Source organism: Lepisosteus oculatus, chromosome 14 (genome assembly GCF_040954835.1).
Source record: "Lepisosteus oculatus isolate fLepOcu1 chromosome 14, fLepOcu1.hap2, whole genome shotgun sequence".
NCBI classification, from domain to species: domain Eukaryota; kingdom Metazoa; phylum Chordata; class Actinopteri; order Semionotiformes; family Lepisosteidae; genus Lepisosteus; species Lepisosteus oculatus.
This window is the reverse complement of record NC_090709.1, coordinates 392763-420318: the sequence shown is the minus strand read 5'-3', so window position 1 is coordinate 420318 and position 27556 is coordinate 392763. Positions and strand designations below refer to the sequence as shown.

Here is a 27556-nt window from a genome sequence, read left to right as displayed (position 1 = left end):
AGCAGCAGAAGAATCTGAACCATATTAATCAACTCTGATGTGATTTGAACATTTAACTTCTTCATGTAGAATCAGACATGCTACTGTTGCACCATGAGGTAGAGCACAAGGTTTATCCGAAGGGTCTGAAGAGAGCTGAGCACAGCACCCCTATTTACAAACCAGATTTGAAAGCCAAAAACATTTCACATCTCCTTGCCGTGTATGAATGAAACTATGGCATACACTAAATATTGAAAACCATAAACTTGGTGAATTTCCTCCTACTTTCACTAATTTGAAAAGAACAATCTGTGTCCCTGGATCTGTTATCGAGAACACCATCATAACTTCTTGACTTCCAATCTTCTTCCTAGTTCATATCATGTACAATGACATAATCAATGGAGTTGGATGCATCCTGCAGTTGCAAAGGTGCAGTGTGCGACAATTTTTCACCAGGGTGTTGTGGAGTTGTGCTGAGGTTGTGAGTTTAAGCTTCATCTAGAGCAGCTTACTTTTCTTTCTGGACAGGTGGACACTGTTTTGTGCTGGTTGTGAAACTGAGAGATGATTTTCTGTTAATTGTGCTCCTGGGAGAGGTAAAGATGTGAAGTTCACAAGGTGGTGGTAAATATCCTGTCCAGGAACATCGGGGCTATAGATGGTCAGATCTGTAGATGTAGTGAAGACAACAGTGGAGACAGTGTGTCTGCTCTCTGTGTGAGAGCCGGGCAGGAAGAATAATCTGTGGTATGGGACTCTCTTTGAAAGAGTGGCACTCCTCACAGAAGAGAATTTAAAAAAATCTTCAGCTCCAGGGAAGCTGATTTTTCTCCCTTGGGGAATTAAAAGCAGCTGCTGTGTGTGACCTTGTAGCACAATGGTAGTGTGTCTCACTCGAGATCAAGGGTGTGTACTCAAGTCACGTCGGGGTCAACCAATTTTTTTTCAGGTTCTGTCTGTACTCCACATATTTAAACGAAAAAACAGAACAGTACAGGACACGCAGTGAGGAGCTCACACAGAGAACACGACAAGAGGTTGCTTTCAGGTGTAGTTAATGTACATAACAGTCATCTATTACTGAGGAGCCTGATTAAAATTCACACGAGCCAGGTAGATGTCAAACCTACAATCTTATGTTCTGAAGTCAGACAGATTACCCATTAAAACACTGGCACATCACATACCTGAATGGCTCCATTGTGGGCTCAGTGCCGCTACTAGTAATACACTGACCCATCTAAAATGACTAAATAAGCAACATTTGTTTAATACATTTTTATCAGTTTTAAAATATAATCTCTTTAAAACATGTGTCATACTGAAATTCAGATTGATTTAGAATTCAAAGAAAAAATGTTTTTTTCCACAAAACCATGAAATTATCACATCTTCCACTCTACTTCTCTCTTGTAGCAGTAAAGCAGACCTTGCTGGTTGAGCATTTTCTCCAGTAAATTAGGTCACCTACCATGTTAAATCACTTCTTCTAAACACAACATTTCCTGGTGCACGTTTTCTTCATGAAAAAAAGACATTTTCCCTTACATAATTTCTTGGTTTTGTTTTAAAGAGTACAGAAAGAAATAAAAAGAAAAAGCAGTGTTGCAAAAAAACTCGTTGGGAGATGTCAAGTGCATTGGACATGAAAAGTGCCAGATAAAAACCATTTTCTCTTCGTTTCTCTTAGTGTCGTGGCTCCTATGTAAAGGAGGCATCTTGCTCAGTAGGCAGGCTCAGTGCACACCAAACCCAGATGTCTCAGCGGTGTGTATCCAAGTGGCTGTAATAGAGCAACACTCTGCTGGCGCCTTGCTTAGTTGGTTAAAGCACCTGTTTTGTAAACAGGAGGTCCTAGATCCGAATCCTAGTGGTTCCTTTCTTCCTATCATGTTGTGCAGAACGTACCCTTTCAGATAATCACAAAGGGCTTGATTTAGTTTAATACGTGTATGCATTTCCTTTTTGGAAAACCTATTTTTCAATAAATTCACACAGCTATCACCTATCTGTCTGTCTCTCTGGTGCAATCAGTTAGTGCATTTGGCAACTGAAAGGTTGGTGGTTTGAGTCCAGCCAGGGATGGGCTTATGACTCTTTCAATGTTAACATTGTCTCCACTAAAAGTTGATTGGATTTCTCAGTGAAACCTTTACCCTCCTTATATTTGCAGGAAATGCGAGTGTTTTGCATGTGTCCAACAACAATAGGTAAACAGTTGAGTAGCCAAGTCAGAATCACTGGGAATGTCCAATAATGCCAAACATCGAAACTTCCTAGAAAACCCTATTCACCCATGGAAAATGATCTTTGAATGGCTGGCGGGAGACACCATTTATACTCCGTTGTATCCTCTGCTAAAATATTTTTAAAATACAATGCAGATGTGTTTAAGGTCATTACAAATCCCAGGGCATTTCTTGAAAAGAGTAGGGGTGTAACCCTGGCGTCCTGACCAGATTTCCCATTGGCCCTTACCATGGCCTCCTAATAATCCTCATCTATGAATTGGCTTCATTACACTGCTCTCCTCCCCACTGATAGCTGATGTGTGGTGAGCATTCTGGCGCACTATGGCTGCCATCGCATCATACAGGTGGATGGTGCACATTGGTTGTGGTGGAGGGCAGTCCCCATTACCTATAAAGCGCTTTGAGTGGAGTGTCCAGAAAAGCACTATATAAGTCTAAGCAATTATTATTATTATTAAGGACTTGACAAGCTTTATTACTGTAGTGTCAAACAAATGACAAAGTTCAGGTGTCTGTGAAGCAGAAGTCCCTTTATTCATATGCATATGGAAGTCCGGCTTGCGACCGCCAGACTTAAAAAATAAGTAGCTGAAGATGGTCCTTTATACCTTAAAACACAAAGAGTTACTATGACATATTCTAAGCAAATGATAAAACAGCAACACCTGCCAATTAATTATATCTAAGTTGCAGACTAGACAACAGTTAGTTATTTTCATATTCTGGGCGTATAGCCAGCTCACCAAATACATGCCCCTTATCTTACTGACTAAGGACAGGCAGCATCTTTATATATATTTGAGCACAAAACCTACGTCAAGCCACTAAACTGCATAGTTTGAAAAAAACATACAAAAACATGAAAAGTACGTTATCCCACTTCCTGGGCATCTCTTTTATCTCTTCATTCTTCATTACGTTAGCACTGTGCAGTTGGATTTTGATATTTTGACATATTAACTTATTTTAACATAAATGCTGTACAATCTATTGTAATTTTAAAATAATTAACTTATGTGATATTATCATTAATGGAGTTTTTAATGAAAGTTCAGGAGGAATGAAGGCAGCCGCGCTCATTCAACACAGCTGCTGCAATTCTCACTAATCCTGACGTAAGCAACCGGTCTCCATATATATCAAATGTCACCCTCTCCTCTTCCTCGTTCGTTTTCTGCATGGTTCGTTTTCGCCTAGCTCGAATCTGTGCTCCCTTTTCATGGATCAAATCTGCCGCTCCGATGAAGACCTTTTCTGCAGTGCAGGAGACTCTCCTACCCCTCTCGTCCAGTCCTCCCCCCACTGCTCCCCTCACCTCCGTCTCATCGCCTCCTTCAGCCGCCGTTCCACATCAGCGCCGCTCATCTCCCAGCCAGTCCTCACAAGATCCAACTCCTCGCCGATGACTGCGTTCCAACGTTGTAGTCCCTCTCTCATTACAAACCCAGCCTTCCCGTTCCTCCACAGCAAAGTCTCCAAATAACCCCCGCTTCTCTCGAGGATGTCCCTGCTGCCGCGCTTCACGCACATCGGCTCCCCCTTCTCCTAGACCATCTCTTGCAATTTCCAACTGGACCGTAGCAAGCCTCCAGAGGATACTTCAAAAACATGGCGTCCATTTTAAAAGAAACGCTTCCAAAAAAGCTCTGTTTTCCCTGTACTTAACAGCAGTCTACACAAAGGAAACATCAGCTCCACAGCTTCCCCTGGCACCCTCTGACATCACCCTCACCGCCGCCACTCATCCCAACGTGAGGACCCCGAGGCAGCCCGCGCCTCTGCCTGTTGCGTCTTCTGTCTCGTCTTGTCTTGATATATCCGTGTCTGTGTCTCTTCCCAAGCAATCCATACCTCTGCTGAACAACTGCACCTAGCCTCTTCCACCCAGTCTCCTTCCCTAAACTCCTTGCTGCCGAGTCTAAGGCCCCAGGCTCACGCCCCTCCCCCACCTCCTTCTCCACTTAATCTAATTTCTGCACTCTCTTTTGTCTCTACCTCTGGTGTCCAACACAACTCAAACTCCTCCAGCTTGGTGCCTTCGGCCCCGGTTTCTTTTCTTTCGGCCCATGCTGCTGTCTCCACGGCCCAAAGGCCAGCTAGTAGGCGTCCCTTACCCTCCCCCACCCCCTGGCTTCCAAGGCGACTCGGCAGCCTGCTCAGTCCTTCACGCGGCCTTCGCCCCTGCTTCAATTCCTCCTCAACAGTCTTCGGCTTCCATATCCCAAGCCACCGAGCTTCAGGCACCCAGATCTGTCTAACCCCTCCTACCACAATCTGCTTTCCGCTCTTCTTCCCTCCTCATCTTCTCCCTTCCCAGGTGTCCAACACGGCATCCGTCATCCCATGCCTTCAGCCCTGGATTCCAATCTCCCCTTTACTAAGGATTTTCCTCTCCGAACAGCCATTCCTGTCCCAGCTCCTCCTAACACACTTAAGTTTAGTGCTCCTCCCATTCCCTTTTCACTCCGGCAGCAAATTCAATGAGGTGCGGACGTCAATCTAGCTCACCTTCTCTCTTCCTCTACTTACAACGCCGATTCTAGAACTGTCAAATGCGGTTCGATTTCCGTTACTCTCAAATCTTCTGACCCTCACTCTGCTTTAGTCCTTCGAGTTTCCGACTTCTGCTTGGCTTTCAGCATTTTCCGCAACATCACGTACTCCGCCTTTCCCGAACGTCGTCAGTAACTCAGCGATTACATTCACAGCATCCCCGATCTCTGTCCTTTTTGAGGGCTCCCTGTTCTATGATTACCATAAGCAGTTCTCGGCCAAGGCTGCTGCCCGCCTACTCCAATGGAACAAGCGCACCTACTGGGGAGCCCTCGACATTGAGCTTTACTGCCGCACTTTCACCAGCGTCCGAGCTCTTTCCTACGACTTCTGTTCCTCTTGGACACACTCATCAAATCTTTGCCCAGATACCGTCCGCCACTTCGCCCCCACAGCATCTATTCTACCACCAGGTCTTCTTCAAACCTTACCGGTCCAAAGACGTTCGCAGTCGCCCATCGTGATGATCAGAGGCCAATAAATTTCCCAACATCTTCAATTCCTCGACACGGACCTCTCCCCTTCGTCGCTTCCTTCACATTTGCAGCTTCTGCGGTGTAGCTCATGCTCGCTCTGCCTGCCCCCGCCAGCCCTTCCATGCTCGCTCCACCTTCAGCGTTCCCAAATGACTACTGGCTTTTCCGTTTACCCCGATCGACTTCCCCATTCTTGCTTCCGACCTGCTCAGTCACCCCGACCCCTCTTCCACCCACATCTTACTCGACAGCCTTTCCTTCGGATTCTCACCAGGCCTGTGCACACTTTCTTCTTCCTCCGTCTTGTGCATAAATGTGCAATCTGCCACCGCTAATCCCCAGTCCGTTGATTCCTTGCTAGCATCCAAAGTTGAGAATTGTTTCATGATGGCCCCACTTGACTCTCCCCCATTCCCTGCATACCGCATCAATCCCTTTGGTATAGCGGTCTGTAAGTATACCGGTAAAAAACACCTTATAATTGCCTTGTCAGCCCCTCATAACTCCCGCATGCCAAGTCTCAATAGCCTTATTCCCAGCTCAGACTTCTCCCTCCACTATGTCACAATTGACCACGCCATTTCTCTCCTCAAAATTGCAGGTCCGGGTGCCTGGCTCGCTAAGGCCGACATCTCCAGTGCCTTTAAAGTTATGCCTCTTGACCCAGACTTATGGCTCTTCTTCCAAGTTAATTGGCAGAACAAGTTCTTCGCACATACCTTACCTTCGGACATAGGAGTAGCCCAAAAATATTCGGTACCTTAGCCGAAGCTCTCTGCTGGATCCCCTTGAATAAGTATAAGCTCCCTTTTCTCGTCCATCTTCTCGACGATTTCCTTACCAAAGACTTTCCTCACACCCCACCTGCAAGAACCTCCTCCAGACTTATTTCCATTTTTAGGAAACTAGGGGTATCTTTTAGTATTGAATGCATTCAACTGATAACATTTCTCTTTGATGAGAGAGAACTTTATCCAAAATAAATCGGAAACAAATTAACGTGTTTTTTAGGGGTCCAAAAGAGCATCATCATGAGACTCAAAACCTGTTTTTTTTCTTCTTTCCAGGAGGAAGAATTATTCAGAGACAAACATCAGTCCAAAATCAATGTATTCTCCAATTGCTGTTCTTCTTCAAATCCTTCAAATGAACGACGATATTGAAGGATGATATCGTACCAATTGTAGTTTTTTTATAGCAAATTTTATTAAAATATTAGCCTCTATTACAGTTGTCTTGGATGTTTCACAGGGTATAAAGACCCTCTTGCACCCTCAGATAAAATATTTAAAAATACAACACATTTATATATACATATTGAACAGTTTTTATGGTTACGTGTATATTAAAATGAAGGTAAATATAAAAAAGTATTAAAATATAAATGTACAGTCCTGTTGCAGGATCTGGGCCATTGAGGCAGTAACAGGCTGTGATTGACTGCGTTCTGTTGATTGCCAGGATGGTGTCAATGTTGGCTCTCACTCAAGGTTTGAAACTTCAGTTTGTTCTAATGAATACAGTCTATCGGGGAACAGTCAGTAACAACAGTCACACCCAAGCTTCCTCCTGGAAAAATATTGTGCCAACCCGTTTCTGACAGGGACTCTGGAAAACCCCCTGAGGGGGATTGGCTAAGGGAAGGAATAAAAACATCTGAGCCGGAACAGAGTGCGCTCGCAATTCCCACAAGCAGGGGTGGATTAACAAACAGGTTAGCATAGGCTGTAGCCAAGGGGCCCCCGACTGGCCAGAGTATTTTTTTAAACGGACCTGTCGGCCAAAATCGTGTCAAAACCAAGACGCGGATGTTACAGTATCAGAAAGACAACATAAAGAGGTATTTCTCTAAAACCCTCTTCAAAAGAAAACTCAGAAATGGTGAGCGTGTTTCAAGAGAATGGCTGCTGTATTCTAATTCAAAAGGAAGTGTTTTGTTTCGCATGTAAATTATTTGAAAAGTCCGGACAGACCGCAGGGTATAGTGACTGGAAAAATGCCGCTGAATGCTTGGCTAAACGCAAAGTGTCGGAGAGCCACACAAAGGCTATGGTTGTATACGTTCTGCGCTGTGCTGATAATGGTTTCATAGATTCAGAACTAAAAAGACAGTTTGACAATGAATATGAGTATTGGACTAATGTCTTGAAAAGGGTGGCTGCAGTGTTGAAGTTAGCAGAGCAAGGGCTGCCTTTTTGGGGACGCAGCAAAACTTTCAGGCGCCCTGACAGCAGGAACTTCATGGGTGTCCTTGAAGTTATCAGCGACTTTGATCCCTTCTTGGAAGCCCATATAGAAAAATATTTAATCGTCGATGCAGTGTATTGACTGATTTGAGACTGCAATGGACTTGCACGAGTTGGGAGATTCCTACTGCTCTTGAAATAATGCGCTCAAACAGGGTCTGTGGTTATCCTGTTGTTTCGTCGGTTTTAAAGTAAGCGTGCGCATGATTTCTGTTGTCAGCTCGCAGGTTGGCTGTAAATCTGATTTATTGATTGTATTGCTGTACTGTGCATTACAGGCGATTCTAGTGTGTGTGTTCCCTGCGTGTGCCGCGTCTTATTCTGTTTCAATCCGCGTTAGCAGGCTCTTACTCCGAACGCGTCACTGAATTATTACAGTATTTTCTATTTTTTTTTTCTGGTAATGGGATAGGTGGGGGATGGAGATGGGGATGGGCGGCCTACACAACGTGTAGCCTAGGGGCTTCTGATCACCTTAATCCACCACTGCCCACAAGACCCTGGAGATGACACAGATAGCACAAGGGAAGCTGAAGAGTACGAGACCACGGAGGCCAGAACCTTTTGGTTTAGGAATTGACGACTATGGGAGACACTGGCATTAGAACAGAGGTACTGTACAGAGATTTTTTAATACCTGAAGGCAAGGAACTACTGTTTCAGGAACTGACGACCACAGGAGACATTGGCATTGGAACAGAGGTACTGTACAGGGACTTTTAATACCATGAAGACGAGGAGCAAGATGTGCATCCCTTTCTCCATTTGTAAGCTTTGGATAAAAAAATAAATCAGTGGCTTTTTTCTTTCCAGATGGCAGTATTTTTTTCTGCACTGGTAGGCAAGATTTGTATTTAATCTTTCGCAAGCTGTATGAATTTCTTGGAAAGAAACTATCACAAAACTACAAACTGAACCCACATAAGGAAATCAGTAAGATCACCGTTAAGCAGAAACAGAACAGTTATTGGGTCCAGTTCCTTTCATCCGGAGTATCAAACCGGTCACTGCTTGTTCTCAGCCAGGCTGCACAAACTGCTCCCTCAAGAAGGGCAACACCAGACAGGAGAGTCAGGTCTGTCCAGCACCAGAGGCCTGGGTTTTTCCAGCACTGCTGGTATGACCCCCATCAGAATCAACTGTCTTCTGTTGGCACTGAAGCAAGAACACAGATGAGCACAGACTGGAGCTGCTGAATTCACAACTTCCTGTCGGGATTCTTAGGAATACTGAAGCTGATGTCTGGGGATTTGAAGGAATACAGGAGCTGATGTCCAAGGATTCAGGGTAATACTGGAGCCAGTGTGTCCTTGAATTCTGAGGAATATTGGAGTTGAGGCTCACACACCTCTATCCTTTCACTAACATCCTATACTCCAGGTTCAGAGGACAGTGACTTCTCTAACAGCACTCAGGCTACCAGACACTCCTCTGGCCTTCCAGTCTTAACTTCTGTCTCCCCAAAATTAAAAGACCAGCTTTCCATCCTAGCTCCTGACAAACTTTTCCATTTTACTTGTATTTTTTGCCTTTTCAAGCTACTATGCAACTGCATCAAGTCACTCATTAACTAACATATTTATCACTTCTAGCAGTTCTCATTTGCTATACGTATGTATAAGGTAAAAAACTACTGTTGCACTGAACTAAAATCCAACTCTGTAATAACTCTTCACACAAAGACAGTTTAAACCAGAGAATCCCACTTCTAAAACAATTACAGAGAAGGGATTAAACAATACAAAACACAGCAGGAGAAACCATCTTGAACCTTATGATACTTTCTACCACCCCTTAAATAGCTGTAACATGACCTTCCTCAATACTTTTCACTGAGAAGCCATATCTAGTGGAGAGGTCATTAAAGAGATTTAGGATGTGTAACATTTCTGCTTTTACATGAAATATATTCTGCTACAGTAGACTTATTTGAAATCCCAGATTTACAAGAAGCTTTTACTGACCGAGATTAAAGTTTTTCTAACTTGATTTTCCTAAGGTATTGGTTAGGAGGATTTATAATTACTGTTCAGAATGTTTGAGCATTTGTTTTTTTCCACCCTTGCTGTAACAGAATGTTTTTTCTCCTGTGTGAAGGAGCTGGTGGACTCTTAAGGCATTTGAGAAACTAAAGCACTTCCCACACTGGCTACAAATGAAGGGTCTTTCTCCTGTGTGAATGCGCTGGTGGCAGTTTAAAGTGTCTAACCGCCTAAAACTCTTCCCACACTGACTGCAGCTGAATGGTTTCTCTCCTGTGTGAATGCGCAGGTGGCTTCTTAAGTGGCTTGACTGATTAAAACTCTTCCCACACTGACTGCAGCAGAAAGGTCTCTCTCCTGTGTGAATGCGCCAGTGGGTTTTTAAGTTGCTTGTGTTTTTAAAAGCCTTCCCACACTCCCTGCAAGGGAACAGTCTCTCTCCTGTGTTAAGGTTCTGGTAGGGTTTTGAAGTGCTAGACTGACAGAAATGCTGCTCTTGTCCATCCTGTAATGACAGTTTGTCCCCTTCCTCTGAGCAAGGGCTCGAGTGATTCTTCCTGAACGTCTGGCCTTGCTGTGGTTTCTCACTTTGCAAATGCTCCCAGTAATAATCTTGCTCTGTGTGTTGAAACTTGTTCTCTCCATCATGTCCCTCAGTGTGCTGCTCAGCAGTGTGAATCACCTGGGGCTCCTTCTCCAGCTCTGTAAGAAAAAAAACATCCAGTTCATTCAGTTGTTCCTTTCTGTACCCAAGAACAGAGATGTACTCCAGATCACTAAAATGTTTTCTTCGTGAAATGATTCTTAGTGTCCAGATTAAAACATTTAGCCCTATACAGAGCTCATTCAATTTACTACTCTGAACTTATAGAAAGCAATAAAATAGCCCTCGCTACCTATTTAAGACAATAGCTGATCTAACAAATAAGACCGATTCTATAGCACCATCTAACTTCAGTAGTGACGATTTCATTAACTTCTTTAACGATACAATTAACACCACCAGACTTCAAACACAATCAAATAAGCTGCAAAAAGGTCTGGTAGAGAAACAATAAAAGCACCTCTTTAATGTTTTTCAATTAGTTAATGAATAAGAACTCAAGAAATTAATTAAGACAAAGTCAACCACCTGTCCGCTAGATCCCATCCCCACTCAGCTAGTCAAAGATTCCCTCGAAGTACATTTATGTATAAGGACAACAGATAGCAAGTGATTGTATGGGTAACTGAGCAACCAGATTATTAAACCCGTGTAAAGTCATCAGATACTAAGGGATCATATGACTGTTTAAAACACCTCTCCAATGACAGTCCCTCCACTTTAACAGAACAAGGCCAATTTATTATCAAGCCCTGTTGGAGCTGCTGTTGTTTCTCCCTGTACTGACTCTCCTCTGTGTAGTAACTCAGTACTGATCTCATCAACAGGTACATCAGTCTGCTGTTCTGCAGCGTCAATGAACTGGGGTTCCATGTCCTGCTCTGTAAGATTACACTCACCCAGTTCTTCTTTGTGCTCTTGTACAGAGACACAGCCCAGTTTATTACAACCTTCTGTTGTTCAAATTACTAAAAAATACATCTCTATAAAATCATCAGATACTAAGAGTTCAGGTGTCTCACTCTCAGGATTTGTCTTCATCATGGACACAGAGTCCATATCCTCCACACTCTGTCTGCTCTCTGTGTGCTGCTCACTGAGTTTCTCTTTCCCTTCTGCAGCAGTGAGCTCTGTCTCCTGCATCAGACTGGAGCCCCACTCCTCCTCAATGTGCTGCTGAGGAGCCCTTTCCCCAGCATCAGGGAGAGCACTGGCCTCTGAGCCTGAAAACACAGGATAAGACAGCAAGGTCTTTAACATGAGCTTAGAATAGTGTTCAAAAGTAAATAATATGCACACAAAAACAAGCCAAAAATTTAAAATTTGAGATAACAGAGCAATACTATCTAACAACTAAAATTAATTTGTTGAAGCTTATTTAAAAACTAGATGTACACCAGAGATCCAAACAGATACACAACAAATATAAAACAAAGATACAGACACACTGGACAATACAGTACATTAACACTGCACTGAGAGAGATGAGGCTGAAGTTGGCTTCTTATTCGCGTTTTTTGTTCCACCTTAAATGCTGCTGCTGTGATGTTATGTTGCCTATTGCCTGTAGATGGCTCTCTACAGTCTTTTTTAAATGTACTAATCCGGATGGATTCCTGGACATATCCTCAGTAAAGGGGAATATGTTAACTAAATTGTGACTGTCCAAATTGCATATTTGTATGAAATATCTCAGAAAATCGAAAACCAATTTTCAAAACTCACAATAACACAAACTGGCATGTTATACAACAAGTAAACAAGACAAAGGCAAAACATGAAATCACTGGCACATTCTGCATATTTACCACGACCTTGCTTTCTAATCTCAAGTCTCAAATTCTTGCATTTTACAAGACATTTTAAAATAGCAGTATTAAATGGGACATTTAGAACATGGCATATGAGCATATATGGTTAACCGAGGATGAGCAAAGGGCAATGGCACTTTCTGCTGTATTGCTATGGCCTTCCCTCCTGATGATAAGATTGTCTCACAATTCTGACACTGAGGTGTAACCGACTATGAAAATCATGAAGTACAAGAAACTTTACTGTACCAGTTTTTAAATATTTTTAAATACCCTCTGAACATGGCATTTGAGGATTTATAGTCAACAAAATAATGCACCTTCTGCTGATTTGCTTTGTCCCTCCTTCCTCATTACCAAAACATCTTCATATTGCGACACTAAGGTAAGAGAGACAAAATCACTCATCATGTACATTTGTAATTACGACACTTCATTGTTGTATTTCTGCGTTGTGACATTTTGAACATGGCATGTTAAAGTATATATGAAACCTAGATCAGGACTGGCTAACTGCAATTCATATTGATTTGTCATTGTCTTACTTTCTCAATGAAAAACTTGTTTTCAGTGATTGTGTCGTCGATATGACATAAAATATGCTTCAATGCCAGAATAAATAATCATGGAAAAGATTCCTGGTAATTAGAATTACAATTACCGGTAAAACAGTAAATTACCGTTTACCAATGTCTTCTCACATGCTGTGTTCAGAGGGTCGTATTTAAAAAATGGTACAGTAAATTTTCTTGAACTTCAGGATTTTGAGAGTCTGCTACATTGTCTCTCACACCTCAGTGTCAGAATTGTGAGACAATTTTGTAATCAGGAGGGAGAGCCATAGCAATTCAGCAGAAAGTGCAATCAGCTTTTCCCAATGCATTCTCTCATGCTATGTTCAGAGGGTCATATTTAAAAAATGGTACAGTAAAATTTATTTTACGTCAGGATTTTGACAATCTGTTACGTTGTTTCTCACACCCTATTGTCAGATTTGTGATACGATTTCAGTCAGGATTACTAGTGACTGAAGTGAGTCAATTACAGGCGAAAGGCAACATAAGGCCAGCAGCCGTATCACTCTGAAACTAACAACTAGCAACCCACTGAAGCTGAGCAGGTGTGGAAAAACTAAGGCTGCTGCTGGGAGAGGGGTTAGTGGGGCCAGCAGGGGGTGCTAACCCTGCGGTCCATGTGGGTCCTAATGCCCCAGTATAGCGATGGGGACACTATACTGTAAACAGGCGCCGTCCGTTGGATGAGATATAAAACCAAGGTCCTGACTCTCTGTGGTCATTAAAAATCCCATGGCTTCTCTCAACAAACAGTAGGGGTATAACCCTGGTGTCCAGGCAAAATTTCCTATTGGCCCTTACCAATCATGGCCTCCTAATAATCCCCATCTATGAATTGGCTTCATTACTGTGCTCTCCTCCCAACTGATAGCTGATGTGTGGTGAGCGTTCTGGCGCACTATGCCTACCGTCGCATCATCTAGGTGGATGCTTCACGTTTGTGGTGGTGGAGGGGATCCCCATTACCTGTAATGTGCTTTGACTGGAGTGTCCAGAAAAGCACTATAAAAGTGTTGTTGCTGTTGTTGTTGCTGTTGTTGTTGTTGTTGTTGTTGTTGTTGCTGTTGTTGTTGCTGTTGTTGTTGTTGTTGTTGTTATTATTATAACATCACCAGTGTGGATGATGAAATAATTTACATGCTGCAAAGGGCCTATTCCCACCTGGACAGAGCTGGCAGCACTGTGAAGATTATTATTTTTTTATTATTTCTCCAGTGCCTTCAATACTATACAGCCAGTACTGCTAGGAAGGAAACTGGAGGAGATGCAAGTGGGTACCTTCATGATCTCTTGGATCACTGACTACCTGACAAGCAGACCACAGTTTGTGAGACAGCAGAACTGTGTCTGAATGGGTGGTAAGTAATACAGGGGCTCCTCAGGGGACGGTCCTTTCTCCATTCCTCTTCACCCTCTATACTTCCGACTCGAAGTCCTGCCACCCGCAGAGTTCTCAGATGACTCTGCAATTGTGGGATGTATTGACGGTGGGCTGGAGATAGCTTTGTGGAGTGGTGAGGGGATAACCACCTGCAGATTAATGTGGTTTAGACCAAGGAGTTGGTGGTGGACTTCAGGAGGAAGAAGGCCCAACCTACTCCTGTCTGTATACTTGGGAGCGCCGTGGAGATGGTTAACTCGTACAAATACCTGGGCGTCCACATTGATGACAGACTGGAATGGACCAACAATTACGAGGCCATTTACAGGAAGGGTCAGAGCCGACTTTACTTTTTGAGGAGGCTCAGGTCCTTCAATGTGTGTAGTGAGATGCTTCTGATGTTCTACCAGTCTGTCATAGCGAGTGACAGTGGTGTGCTGGGGCTCTAGGATTAGAGTGGGGGACGCTAATCGGCTGAACAAGCTCATCAAGAAAATATGTTCTGTCATTGGGTCTGATCTGGACTCTTTGGAGCTGGTGGCTGAGAGAAGAATGGTGTCCAAATTAATATACATCATGGACGATGTTTTACTGGTGTTCTGTCTACATCTGGTTTGTAAAAGTGCAATACATGGAAGTGGAATGGGCAATTTATTTATTATTCACAACTGTGCAATAGTTGCAACAGTTACCTACTCTGTACAATGTGCTTGGGAGTGTGTAATATCTATACTGTCTATTACATCTTCCTTGTGTTTTCATACTTCAAAATTTCATTTTCAAAATTCATACTTTTGTTTGTGTGCGGCTTTTCTGTTTTGTTTGTAATTCTTTATTCCTTTTTTAAAATGTATTTACTGTATTGTATTACTGCATTTGTACTGTACTGTGTTGATTGTGTCTGGCTGCAGTAGCACTTGAATTTCCCACATGGGATTGATAAAGTACCTACCTATAGGAATGTTATATATCAGGTGGGTAGCTGCGTCAGCATGCGAAGGCTGCAAAGGAACAAGTAAAGGTTTATTCCATGCTGAAAAGAGAAGAAAAGAAACAACGTTTCAGCTGTGGAATCTTCTTCAGGTGAAAGAAAGATATATAAGATATCCTTTCTTCTCTTTTCAGCATGGAATAAACCTTTACTTGTCACAGCTACCCACCTGATATATAACATTCCTATAATCACAACTATGAATGTCCACTGTGGGTTTTACCGGTAATTGTAATTCTAGTTACCAGGAATCTTTTCCATGATTATTTATTCTGGTATTGAAGCATATTTTATGTCATTATGAAGTGTCATAATCACTGAAAAAATATGTTTTTCATTCAGAAAGTAAGACAATGACAAATCACTATGAATTGCAGTTAGCCTGTCCTGATCTAGGTTTCCTATATACTTTAACATGCCATATTCAGAATGTCAAAACGCAGAAATGCAACAGTGAAGTGTCGTAATTACAAATGTACATGATGAGTGATTTTGTCTCTCTTACCTTAGTGTCGCAATATTAAGATGTTTTGGTAATGAGGAAGGAGGGACAAAGCAAATCAGCAGAAGGTGCGTTATTTTGTTGACTATAAATCCTCAAATGCCATGTTGAGAGGGACATATTTAAAAAATGGTACAGTAAATTTTCTTGTACTTGTACTGTATTTTCATAGTCTGTTATATTGTCTCTCACACCTCAGTGTCAGAATTGTGAGACGATTTTGTCATCAGGAGGGAGGGCCATAGCAATTTAGCAGAAAGTGCAATCACCTTTTCCCAGTGTAACGTCGTGTTATTGTGAGTTTTTAAAATTGGTTTGCGATTTTCTGAAATATATTTCATACAAAAATACAACTAGGACAGTCGCTATTTATTTTGATATTCCCTTTCACTGAGGATGTCTACAGTATTCTATCCGGATTAGTACTGACCGAAGAGTGTCAATTACAGGCGAAAGGCAATACTGCAGCGGCATTTAAGGTGGAAAGAAAAATGCGAATAAGAAGCCAACTTCAGCATCGTAAGAGAGTGAGAGAGGTTAATATAGACACACCGACGTTTATAATAGTAATCCTGCCGCTTTGGGGAGTTATTTTACAATGAACATACATATATATATACATACTGTATCTTGTATTATTTATAGAATTTCTGTATATTCTACAAATCAGGCACAATAATTCTGGCAACGACGCTAAATTAGAGAGATTGATTCGGTTATAAAATTGTATTTAATAACTTTTACCTTCAGATTAATTACATACAGTACCAAAGACCAAAGATATAATGTGAAACTTAATTCTGGAACGCTATGTTGGCAACCTAAATTTACAAATACAAATAAAATAATTGAATGATTTTTTGCTAATGATGGTGACAACAGTTTAGTTCCCAGTGAAGAATTCAGCTACTACATCACAAAAGTCTTTCCCACTTCACTCTGCATCTCTCCACTATATTATTACCACTGAGGAAGTTAAAGGCTTAGTTTTTAAACGCACAGACACTGACTTCATACAAGTCATTACACTGACCTGACAGCTCCAGTTTCGTGTCTACTTCTTCTTTTATTTCTCCAGTGACTTCACATGGAAGCGTGTGTCCAACACGATCTGTCTGTTCCTGATCTCCTCCTGCTCCCGACTCCTTCTCCCACAGCTGCAATCTCCACTTCAGGCTCTCGTTTTCCTCCTTCAGCTGCGTCACTTCACTCCCGAAACTCTCTTCCACAAATTGTGTGATTTTAACAATTCTGTTTCGGAAAACTTCAGAAAATTCATCCACGATCGATTTAAGCAAAACCTCCATGAAAGAGTAAAGCTCAGTCTCCAGCGTGAATAACAAATTAGCCATCTTTCTAAAGAGTCAATCCGAAACAAAGGCTGAGTTCATACGCTCAGGGTCTGCACACGTCTACAGCTTAACAGGGTCGTACCTATAGGAGCTAAAAAGTTATTTTTAAACAAAATAACTTTTATTATTCATCCAAACCAACCGATTCAATCACTGCCATGCGGGTGAAATGTCTGCACAACCGCGCAGCATTATGACGTCATACATGAGCGCTGAAGCGGCATAAAAAACAACCGAGGAGCGGTGCTGAGAAAAAGGAGTTTCTGCAACTTGATATAAATCTCACTGCACCTGCTACCGCCACCTACCCAGGAGGCCTGAATAGCCATCGAGCTGCACTGTTCGTGTTGAACCGTACGATTGCATATTTATTTCTGCTTTATACCTTCAAGGACATAAGTATGTACAATATTTTCACTGTAGCGGTTTAATGTAGATGAGTAATATGTCCAAAAACGTTTATTTTGAATATCCCTTTTCCTATCCCTTTTGTTCAAAATATGTACAATGGATTTAAAAATAAATACATCGAAGTATCCCAGATTATATGTAGAGCGTCAGATATACACATCAGCTGATCCTTTATGTTTTGTTATACACAATCAGCACAGAAATGCAAAGAATAAAAAAAAAGTATCCTAAAGAAATAGAACAGCTAATTATAGAATAACAATAACATTAAGTACAAAATTAAAAGTATATTTTTTCAGACATGCTATAATTAGATTTGGTTAGTGGCACCATTGTTAAAGAGAGTGGGTTGTTGAATTGCACTGAATTTTTGGAAAGATTCCAGATTCCAGTTACCCCTTGGGAATATGCCATATTCTCTGATGTTATCCATGAGACAGCGACTATGTTACTGTACAGTACTGACCTTCCTGATTTTATTGTTAATCTGTTCATGGATGGTGTGAAAATAAAAGATAGAAAATGAAATAACTAAATCCTTGTACCCTCTGCTTCATTCGTCTCTGTATATCCTTCTGGAGTTCAATATATATTAATTTCAGATAGTTTTATACCAACCTTGATAGACACTGCCTAAGAAACAAGATTAAATACATAACTTTTTAATACTGTGGATCCTATCCTTCAGTTTTCTACAGTGAAGAGATCCGTCTGTGTCTTGTTTCTTGTACACATATAGGGTAGAATTTGACAACCCAGGAAGACGATGTGCCACTCAAACAAACTATTTTAACTCGTCACTCCGAACCCGTTAACTCCTACATTCACCATAGTCTGTTACCCTGAGCAACCGTAATTCCTACTCAGCCCTCTACCAAACAACATGTAGTTTCACTGCTGATGCACACAAATATAAGTCTGATCTCCAGTTTACCAACAGCAAGCTCAGGCAGTGCTCCTCTGTAAAGCAGTGTTTGTTCCTATCGCTTATGTGGGCTTACCAGGGCACGTGATTGGCTGGCCAAAATGACCGACAGGGGCACTCGTGGTGCGTTGGTCGGTCGTGGAAAGATTTAATCATTTAATCTCTTTACTGTGCACATTTTAATTTTAGTATTAGATATTTATATAGAATTTTACAACTAAAGGGACATTTTAGTAGCTGAGCATAAAAAGAAGAGGAGCATAACGCATCTGAAGGTAATAAACAATATTAATTTAGGAACACAAACATATATACTGCAATATATTGCAGTATATAGAAGATTGAGTCATAGAAGAAGTAATCAAAATGTCACTGTTAACAGTAATACAGGTCTAATAGAGATGAGAAGGTCATTAATAATAAAATCATTAATATTAAACTTTCACCACTACAGTTTCAGTTTACTAACAGTCCTATGGGCAGGACTGAAACCAGATTTGACAGGATTCAAACAAGGAATGATTTCAAGGAGTCAGAAGCTTTCAATTGCCTTCCAAAGAGCCCAACTAAAAATGGTAGCATTGAAATTGGTCGAAAATGTGCGCAAAATCTGAAATCATTGCGTAAGAAGAGGACCATTTCTATACTGAAGAAGGGTCCACGGCCGAAACATTGTGTTTTCTCTCCTTTTTTTCCAACATGGAATAAACCTATTACTTGTTCATTTCTATACAGCTTTATTATTGTACAACTGATAGGACACAGTGCAGAGAAACAATGTTTCTGGAGGAATTACATTGAGAGAACCTGTGGACTTGACTTTTTAAGTTTCATGATTTTTAGTGAGTGCTTTACAAAAAACTCTCTAGAGACTTCATTCCTTCCAATTTCTAACAGCTTTATCAAGTACAGGATAGCAGTGGAGTCTATCCATCACAGGACACACATTAATTTATTATATTTACTATATTTATTATACACGTGTAAATTAATTACTGCAAAAATAATTTACTTCGTACACTGTTCAGAGTGCCGTATACTCCTAGTTTGCGGCACACACGATACATACAGTAAAAAGCCTCAGGCACTGTGTTAGATGTGTTTTCGACGTTATATATGTGTTTAATAATGTCGTCGATTTTACGGTTGCAATTCGACGTTGATTATACGTTGAGGCGACGTATATATACGTATAGCTGTATTTTCGCCGTGAATATACGTATATTCGACGAATCAATGCCCACAGCTTGGCATACAAGGGTTTTGAGGAGGGGGTCTTGCCACCTGCCTGAAAAAAACAGTAAAATGTTTGAGTGCCTATAGAGTTTCTATTTTTATTTTCTTGAGAAACGTTGATACCATTTCCCGGACACCCCGTCCCCCATCAGTGCGCGGTGCCTGGGGAAAAATCTGTAGGGGGGCGTCTGAAATTCTGAGGGGGGGTGATATTTCGGTTGAAACGGAACTGTACGGTGCAGCTACCCAAATGAAATCTCGCAGCTATGCCATTGATTAGTGCTTCATGATAGAAGATAACGACTAGCAATCTGGTATTTGCGATGAAGTTCAGTTTCACATTTTTCGTCACTCTCACGGTTTGTATTGCCTGGAGCGAAAAGTACCATAAGCGTTCATTTTTGCAGCTACATGGACGTTCTGAATCGTTAAGAAAAAAATGTTGTAAAACCAACAGAAAGCACAGACTGCTATAACTAGTCCTAGTTATATAATGATTTTAAGAATAATGATAAACTACTGCAAGGAATCGGTCCACCTGAGCAAACAGGATCGTAATGTTGACACTCAATAACGACACTGATATGTGCAGTTCCTGGACGGATAGCCCTCCTGCCCATCAAACAGACTGAGTGACTGTTCGTGTCATTTAGTGTTGTCTGACCATTGACAAAGTACAATTTTTTTTTTAGGGCGCAAATTAAGTTAGGTAAATCTTTTTGCCCAAAACTGAAGGGGCGACATTCCTCCCTCCCCCCGTGATGCCAGGCCTGTCCCCATCCTATTCCATAATGTCATTATATATAATACCATACAACAGTGACCGATCCTTACTAACTGCATGCGTTAAAATTGCACATCAGCTCATAGCAGGGGGCACATAGCCACCATGTATTATCAATGTTAAATTTCAACCATAATATCGACAACATTAATAAACGCATACGTTGAGAAAATATCGAACCCAGCATATTTTCCGGTTATATACCACAATGCATTGCTAGTATTCGTTGGTCACCATTTTGGACACGTTTTTCAAACATAGAAGTATATCCGCAAATATCTCAGCAATCCTCTTTTGACGAGTAATAATAATAATAATAATAAACTTTATTTTATATAGCGCCTTTAAAGGTGGCTTCTCAAAGCGCTTTACAGGATGACAATAACAATAAATAAGAAGACTACAACAATAAATAAGAACATTTCACAAGATAGGACACAATTATAATTACAACAATACAACAATAACAATAGAGGAGACCGTGGAAGATGGTATTAAGAAGAGCAGAGGGGTGAAGAATGGAACCAGTTAAGTAAAGGCTTTTCTGAAGAAGAAGGTTTTGAGTCTGGATTTGAAGGAGTTTAGAGAAGGTGATTCTCTAATGTCCTTGGGCAAAGAGTTCCAGAGCTTGGGGGCATAGCAGGAGAAGGCCCTGTCACCCATACAATGTAGACGGGCTTGGGGGACAGTAAGGAGGGCAGAATTTGAAGAGCGGAGGTTGCGAGGTGGGGAGTAGGGCGATTAAAGTTCAGACAGGTATTGAGGTGCCAAGCCATGTAAAGCCTTGTAGGTGAGCATGAGGATCTTAAAGTCTACGCGGAATTTGACCGGAAGCCAGTGCAAGGACTCCAGGATAGGAGTAATATGAACACTTGCACTAGACCTGGTCAGGATTCTGGCTGCTGAATTTTGGACATACTGCAGCTTGTTTAGAGTAGATTTAGATACCCCAGGGAGTAGAGCATTGCAGTAGTCAATTCGAGAGAATACAAATATGTTGATCAGCTTTTCAGCCACAGTTAATGATAGCATAGGGCGTAGTCTTGCGATATTTCTAAGGTGAAAAAAAGATGTTTTGACAGTATGCTGTACATGTGGGTCGAATGTTAAGCCAGAATCGAATATAACCCCAAGGTTTTTCAATTTTGTTTGAAGCTCAAGTACAGAGCCATCTACAGACAGGGTTACGGGACTGGCTTTACGGAGTTGATGGGGGGTACCAATAAGCATGACTTCAGTCTTGTCACAGTTAAGATGAAGGAAGTTTTGAGTCATCCAAATTTTTATGTCAGAGATGCAATTAGATAGAATAGAGACAGCCACATCAGTGTCGGGTTTGGTATGGATGTATATTTGAGTATCGTCAGCGTAAAAATGAAAGCTGAGGCCATGTGATTTTAAAACTGACCAAGTGGGAACATGTAAATGCTGAAGACCAATTTCAGACCTGTACCCATTGAGAGAGACAAAGTGACAGCGATCAGTGAGGTAAGACTTAAACCATTTGAGGGCAGTGTCAGAGACTCCAAACGTAGTCTCGAGACGAGAAAGTAAGATGTTATGGTCAACAGTGTCAAAGGCAGCACTGAGATCAAGAAGGATGAGTATGGAAAGAGAACCAGAATCGGAAGCTATTAGGAGATCGTTGGTGACTTTGACTAGGGCGGTTTCTGTGCTGTGAAGTTGACGGAAGCCAGATTGGACGTGTTCGAAAAGGTTGTTTGTCATGAGGTGGTTATGTAACTGAAGTGTGACGGCACGTTCTAGAATTTTAGAGAGAAAGGGTAAGTTGGAGATGGGGCGAAAGTTGTTAAGATTGTAGAGAGCCATGTTAGGCTTCTTTGGCACTGGGGTAATAGCAGCAGTTTTGAGGACCGTTGGTACAATGCCGGTGCTCAAGGATTCATGTATTATATTGAGGACAATGGGACAGAGAGAAGAGAAACAGGACTGGAATAAAGTGGTGGGAATGGGATCTAAAATAGATGTGGTGGGTTTCATGCACGTAACTAGTTTGTTTAGGGATGCTGAGTCAAGAAGAGAGAAACTGGAGAGACGGGAACCAGAGTAGTTGGATGAGGAGGGAGGAGGTGTGGAAATTATTTCCGTAGTGGAGAGAATGTGATGCCGGATGTTGTCAATCTTAGAACTAAAGAAATCTAAAAATGTGTTGCAAAGTTGTGATGCGGCAGGTAATGTGGTAGTGCAGTTTGGCTTGAGCAGTCTGTTGATGGTGGAGAAAAGATGTCTGGGATTGTTTTGGTGATTTTCAATGATGTGAGAGAAGTAGGTGGATCTAGCAGACTCTATAGTAACCTTATAATCAGATAAGTAATCTCTCCAGGCCTGATAAATGTACATTTAGGCCGGAAAGACGCCACCTACGCTCAAGTTTGCGAGAGGCTGCCTTCATGAAACGCAGATGGTCATTGTACCAGGGGGCAGGGAGAGAGAAGGAGATGGTTCGAGTATTTAAAGGAGCAAAGGTGTCGAGGGTAGATAAAAGAGCATTGTCAAGTAACTGTATTTTGTCCTCAAGAGGGTCAGAGGAAGAGAAACAGGATAAGGAGGACAGAACAGAATTTGCAAACCTTGGGTGATCAATTGATCGCCAGTTGCGGAAATTTACAGAGCGTGAGGGGGAAGTGTTAGAAACAGGTAATTCCAGATTGAAGAGAATGGCTATGTGGTCAGAGAGGCCTAGATCAAGGGGGGAGCAGTGGGAGACAAAGGAGTAATTTGCAATAATTAGATCTAAGGTGTGTCCTTTGTTATGTGTAGGGGTACAAACAAACTGAGTAAGGTCAAAGCATCCCAAAAGAGAAAGGAAGTGTTTAGCCAGACTGGAAGAGGTTGAATCAATGTGTATATTAAAGTCCCCTAGAATAAGGATCCTTTTAAATTTAAGGGATAAGAATGAGAGAAAATCAGCAAACTCACCTAAGAAGACTCCACTGGGTTTGGGTGGTCTGTAAACTGTGGCAATAATAGTAGATTGGGGGATAGAAACATTTAAAACAAGACACTCAAAAGAAGAGGGAGGAGGTATAGCTATAGGACTTAGACTGTAAAAAAGGTTGTAAATAACAATGATGCCCCCGCCTCTGCCTGAAAGACGCGGAAGGTCAAAGAAACCATATCCAGGAGGAACTAGTTGGTTGAACAGGAGTCCATCGTTTTGTTTGTGCCATGTTTCGGTTAAGCACAGAAGGTCCAGTTGTTTTTCTTTGATAATGTCACATAAAAGAAGAGCCTTGCTGTTAACTGAGCGGGTGTTGAGTAGCGCAGATCTGGCCAGTCTCAGGGATGCAGGGGGAAGCGGAGTGCGGTCCAGGTGCGGTAGTGAGAGGAGATTTTTTAGATCGGCGCCGGTACGTGATGGACTCACAGACGTGCGCCGAAAGGCAGGGATAAAGACTCCGCAGGCAGACGAACGAAGAGAACGGCGTCCTGTGCTGCGATTGATGTAGCGAGTCGGTCGTAAAATACCAGTAAAACGGCAGTAATCGAATGTGTCTTTGACCAGGAAGTAGCTTTGTTTTAGTTGAAGAAGTTGCAGTGCAGTATCCCTCAGAGACATGATCGATGAAGCGAGACGGGAAGGAAATCCAGAGAAGGTGGTAGCAAGAGGTGAAGGTCTTCAGTTGAGTAAGTTCACAATGCAGTGGAAGTCGCATTTGTGAATTTGTAACGTGAAGCGGATGAAAATAGATAAATTAGAAATCAGTGTAATCGAGGAGAAAAAGGAAAAAAAAAATAAGTAGATAGAAATGAAAGACTGGTGAGAGGAGCGGCAGCCAAATGCGCCAGCATTCCCTCTCGACCGGAAGAAGAATTCGGTCGAGTAAGTATGAACAATAATAAAACTATCTGAATACATACAGATCTTTCTTAATATTATTTTGATTAAAATAGTACGTGAATAAGCAAAAAATGGCACATAAAAATAGTGTGAATGGGGAAGATAACACAAAATCGTTTCTTATTCTATGTTGTACTTTCAAACTTTGGGTACTCTTTAATTGGGACAGACTTTATTGCTCAACTGCTATGATGCAAGCCAAATTTTATACATTTATTTCAGCTTTGAGCTTAGTAAACCGTTCATTTTTTAGATTATACTAAAGAAGATATTAATCATCATTTATTTGGGAAGTAATATTATATAATTTTCTCCTAGCTGCGGTGCTGAAGTCCCACCCTACATCAACAGAAAAAGAAATAAAGGAGCACGCAATGTGTTACTTGAAGAATGCATATGCAAGGCAGGGGGCCAGGAGATCTGGACACTGAAAATAATAGGTTTTTGGTTCTAACTCCAACCATATATGTATAATAGTCCTCTAAATTTATCCGTATAATAGAACTCCAACCATTTATGTATAATGAATGTCTAAACATAGACGTATAATTGACGTATAACTTTAGACGTATATTAGAATTTCATTCTAGACGAATTGCAGACCACATTTAGATGTCTAAGGTATGCGTTTAATAGACGTATATTATACGTCTTTTGCCCACTGGGACCTCTTGTCATGTTAGCTGTGGTTTAATCACCTTTCTCCTACATGGATCCCTTCATATTTTTTTAAGGAACCCGACTGATTAAAACACTTCCCACAACGTGTCTAGCTGTACGGTCTCTTGCCAGGATGGATGTGCTCATGTTTCTTTAATGTACTGGACTGGTTAAAACTCTTCTTACACTGCCTGCAGCAGAACAGTTTCTCTCACGTATGGAAGAGTTTGTGTCTCTTTAAGGTGCCTGACTGACTAAAACTCTTCCCGCACTGACTGCAGCTGAAAGGCTTTTCTCCTGTGTGAATGCGCTGGTGTACTTTCAAATAGCTCGAGTGACTAAAACTCTTCCCGCACTGACTACAGAATGGTCTCTCCCCTGTGTGCGTGTGCTGGTGTGTCTTTAAGGCACTCGGGTGATTAAAACTCTTCCCACACTGACCACAGCAGAATGGTCTCTCTCCCGTATGGAGGAGCTCGTGTATCTTTAAGGTGGCTGACTGACTACAACTCTTCCCGCACCAACTGCAGCAGAACAATTTTTCTCCAGTATGGGAGAGCTCATGTCTCTTTAAGGTGCCTGACTGACTAAAACTCTTCCCGCACTGACTGCAGCTGAATGGCTTCTCTCCCGTGTGAACACGCTGGTGTGCTTTCAAATAGCTCGGCTGACTAAAACTCTTCCCGCACTGACTGCAGAATGGTCTGTCTCCTGTGTGCATGCGCTGGTGTGTCTTTAAGGCACTCGGGTGATTAAAACTCTTCCCACACTGACCGCAGCAGAACGGTCTCTCTCCCGTGTGGAGGAGCTCGTGTCTCTTTAAGTTGCTCGATCGAGTAAAACTCTTCCCACACTGACTGCAGGTGAATGGCCCCTCTCCCGTGTGAACGTGCTGGTGTGCTCTCAAATAGCTCGACCGACTAAAACTCTTCCCACACTGACTGCAGCAGAATGGCTTCTCCCCTGTGTGCGTGTGCTGGTGTGTCCTTAAGGTGCCCGGGCGACTGAAACTCTTCCCACACTGACTGCAGCTGAATGGCTTCTCTCCCGTGTGCATGCGCTGGTGTGCTTTCAATTGGCTCAACATCATAAAACTCTTCCCACACTGACAACAGCAGAATGGTTTCTCTCCTGTGTGCATGTGCTGGTGTCTCCTGAAAGTGTCTGGGTGACTAAAACTCTTCCCACACTGACTGCAGCTGAATGGCTTCTCTCCTGTGTGAATGCGCTGGTGTGCTATCAAACTGCGCATCTGACTAAAACTCCTCCCACACTGTCTGCAGCTGAATGGTTTCTCTCCTGTGTGAATGCGCTGGTGTGCTATTAAGCTGCGCATCCGACTAAAACTCTTCCCGCACTGACTGCAGAATGGTCTGTCCCCTGTGTGCATGCGCTGGTGTGTCTTTAAGGCACTCGGGTGATTAAAACTCTTCCCACACAGACTGCAGCAGAACGGCCTCTTTCCCATATGGAAGAGTTCATGTCTCTTTAAAGCACTCAAATGACTAAAACTTTTCCCACATTGCCTGCAGCCGAATGCTTTCTCTGCTGCAGGGATGGGTTTGTCTCTTTTTAAGGTGTCTGACTCATTAAACATCTCCCCATCCTGACTGCCGCCAAACGGTATCTCCCCTCTGTGAGTGAGCTGGTGGGTTTTTAAGCTGCCTAACTGACTAAAACTCTTCCCACACTCCCTGCAGCTGAACAGCCTCTCACCTGCGTGAATGTGCTTGTACGTTTTCAAGGTGCCCAGCTGGCTGAACGGTCTCTCTCCCGTGTGAATGCACTGGTGTCTCTTGAGGTCACATGACTGACTAAAGCTCTTCCTGCACCGATTGCAGGTGAATCGTTTCTTTTCCATGTGAATGTGCTGGTGTGTTTTTAAGGGGCTTAAGAGAGGAAACTGCTGTTGCTGTTTGTGCTCCAGTGACAATTCCTGTACATTGTCGGGTCTTGGCTGAATCTCCTTGATCATCTGGTCTTGCTGTTGTTTCTCCCTGCCCTGACTCTCCTCTGTGTGCTGTGACTCAGCACTGTCCTCTTCACCAGGTACATCAGTCTGCTGCTCTTCAGGGCCAATCAACTGGAACCCGATTTCCTGCTCCCTTAGATTACAGACATTAAATTCATGTTCCTCTTCCTTGCAACCTTGTGAAGAGACCAACTCCAGCTGATTGAAATGCTTTGCAATATTCTTAGTGTTTAAATTATTACACTTCTCTGTAATGTCCTTAGATATTAAAGGATCACCCATTTGTTTAAACCACTTCTGCAATGACAGTCTCTCCAGTTTAACAGAACAAGGCCTTGCTATTATCAAGCCCTGTAGGAGCTGCTGTTGTTCCTCCCTGAACTGAGTCTCCTCTGTGTGCTGTATCTCAGTACTGTTCTCTTCACCAGGTACATCAGTCTGCTGCTCTGCAGGGTTAATCAACTGGGGCTCCATGTTCTGCTCTGTAAGATTAAACTCACCCAGTTCTTCTTTATGCTCTTGTACAGAGACAAAGCCCAGTTCATTACAACCTTGTGTAATATTGTTCAAGTCCAGATTATTGATCTTCTCTGTAAAATCATCACATACTAAGAGCCCAGGTATCTCACTCTCAGGCTCCGTCTTCATCACGTACACAGAGTCCAGATCCTCGACACTCTGTCTGCTCTCTGTGTGCTGCTCACTGAGTGTCTCTTTCCCTTCTGCAGCAGTGAGCTTTGTCTCCTGCATCAGACTGGAGTCCCACTCCTCCCCACTGTGCTGCTGTTCAAGAGGAGCCCTTTCCCCAGCATCAGGGAGAGCACTGGCCCTTGAGCCTGAAAACACAGGACAAGAGAACAAGGCCTTTAACTTGGACTGAGAGTAGAGATTCGAAGGCAAAAAAACCCACAGAGAAAGAATAAAAACTTTAAGATATGGGGATGTTACAGCATCAAGACAGACCAGTAAAGAGTACTAAAGACATGATGATATTCA

At 42.3% G+C, this 27556-nt stretch overlaps 2 protein-coding genes across 4 annotated transcripts in view; both read right to left on the bottom strand.

The window, feature by feature from the left end:
- Window positions 1-6205: 6205 nt before the first annotated feature.
- Window positions 6206-20299, bottom strand: LOC107076003 (zinc finger protein 664-like). 3 transcript variants are annotated; one of them, XM_069198913.1, is made up of 4 exons: window positions 16392-20299; window positions 14818-14898; window positions 11121-11321; window positions 6206-10196 (listed from the first exon to the last, which is right to left on the bottom strand). In XM_069198913.1, the coding sequence occupies exons 1-4, from the start codon at window positions 16708-16710 to the stop codon at window positions 9535-9537; spliced, it is 1263 nt and encodes a 420-aa protein (XP_069055014.1). In that variant the 5' UTR covers window positions 16711-20299; the 3' UTR covers window positions 6206-9534. The 3 variants fall into 3 exon arrangements, 2 of the variants coding, with proteins under 2 accessions (XP_069055014.1, XP_015194767.2); XR_011192109.1 differs by lacking the exons at window positions 14818-14898; window positions 16392-20299 and adding an exon at window positions 12230-12278 and having other exon boundaries at window positions 6208-10196; XM_015339281.2 differs by lacking the exon at window positions 14818-14898 and having other exon boundaries at window positions 6210-10196.
- A 75-nt stretch (window positions 20300-20374) lies between these two features.
- LOC107076000 (zinc finger protein 709-like) overlaps window positions 20375-27556 on the bottom strand; it is a 40572-nt gene continuing 33390 nt past the window's right edge. The window contains exon 3 of the mRNA XM_069198910.1: window positions 20375-27396. Coding sequence (XP_069055011.1) covers window positions 24800-27396 — 2597 coding nt within the window. The 3' untranslated portion in view covers window positions 20375-24799. The remainder of the gene's footprint in view (window positions 27397-27556) is intronic.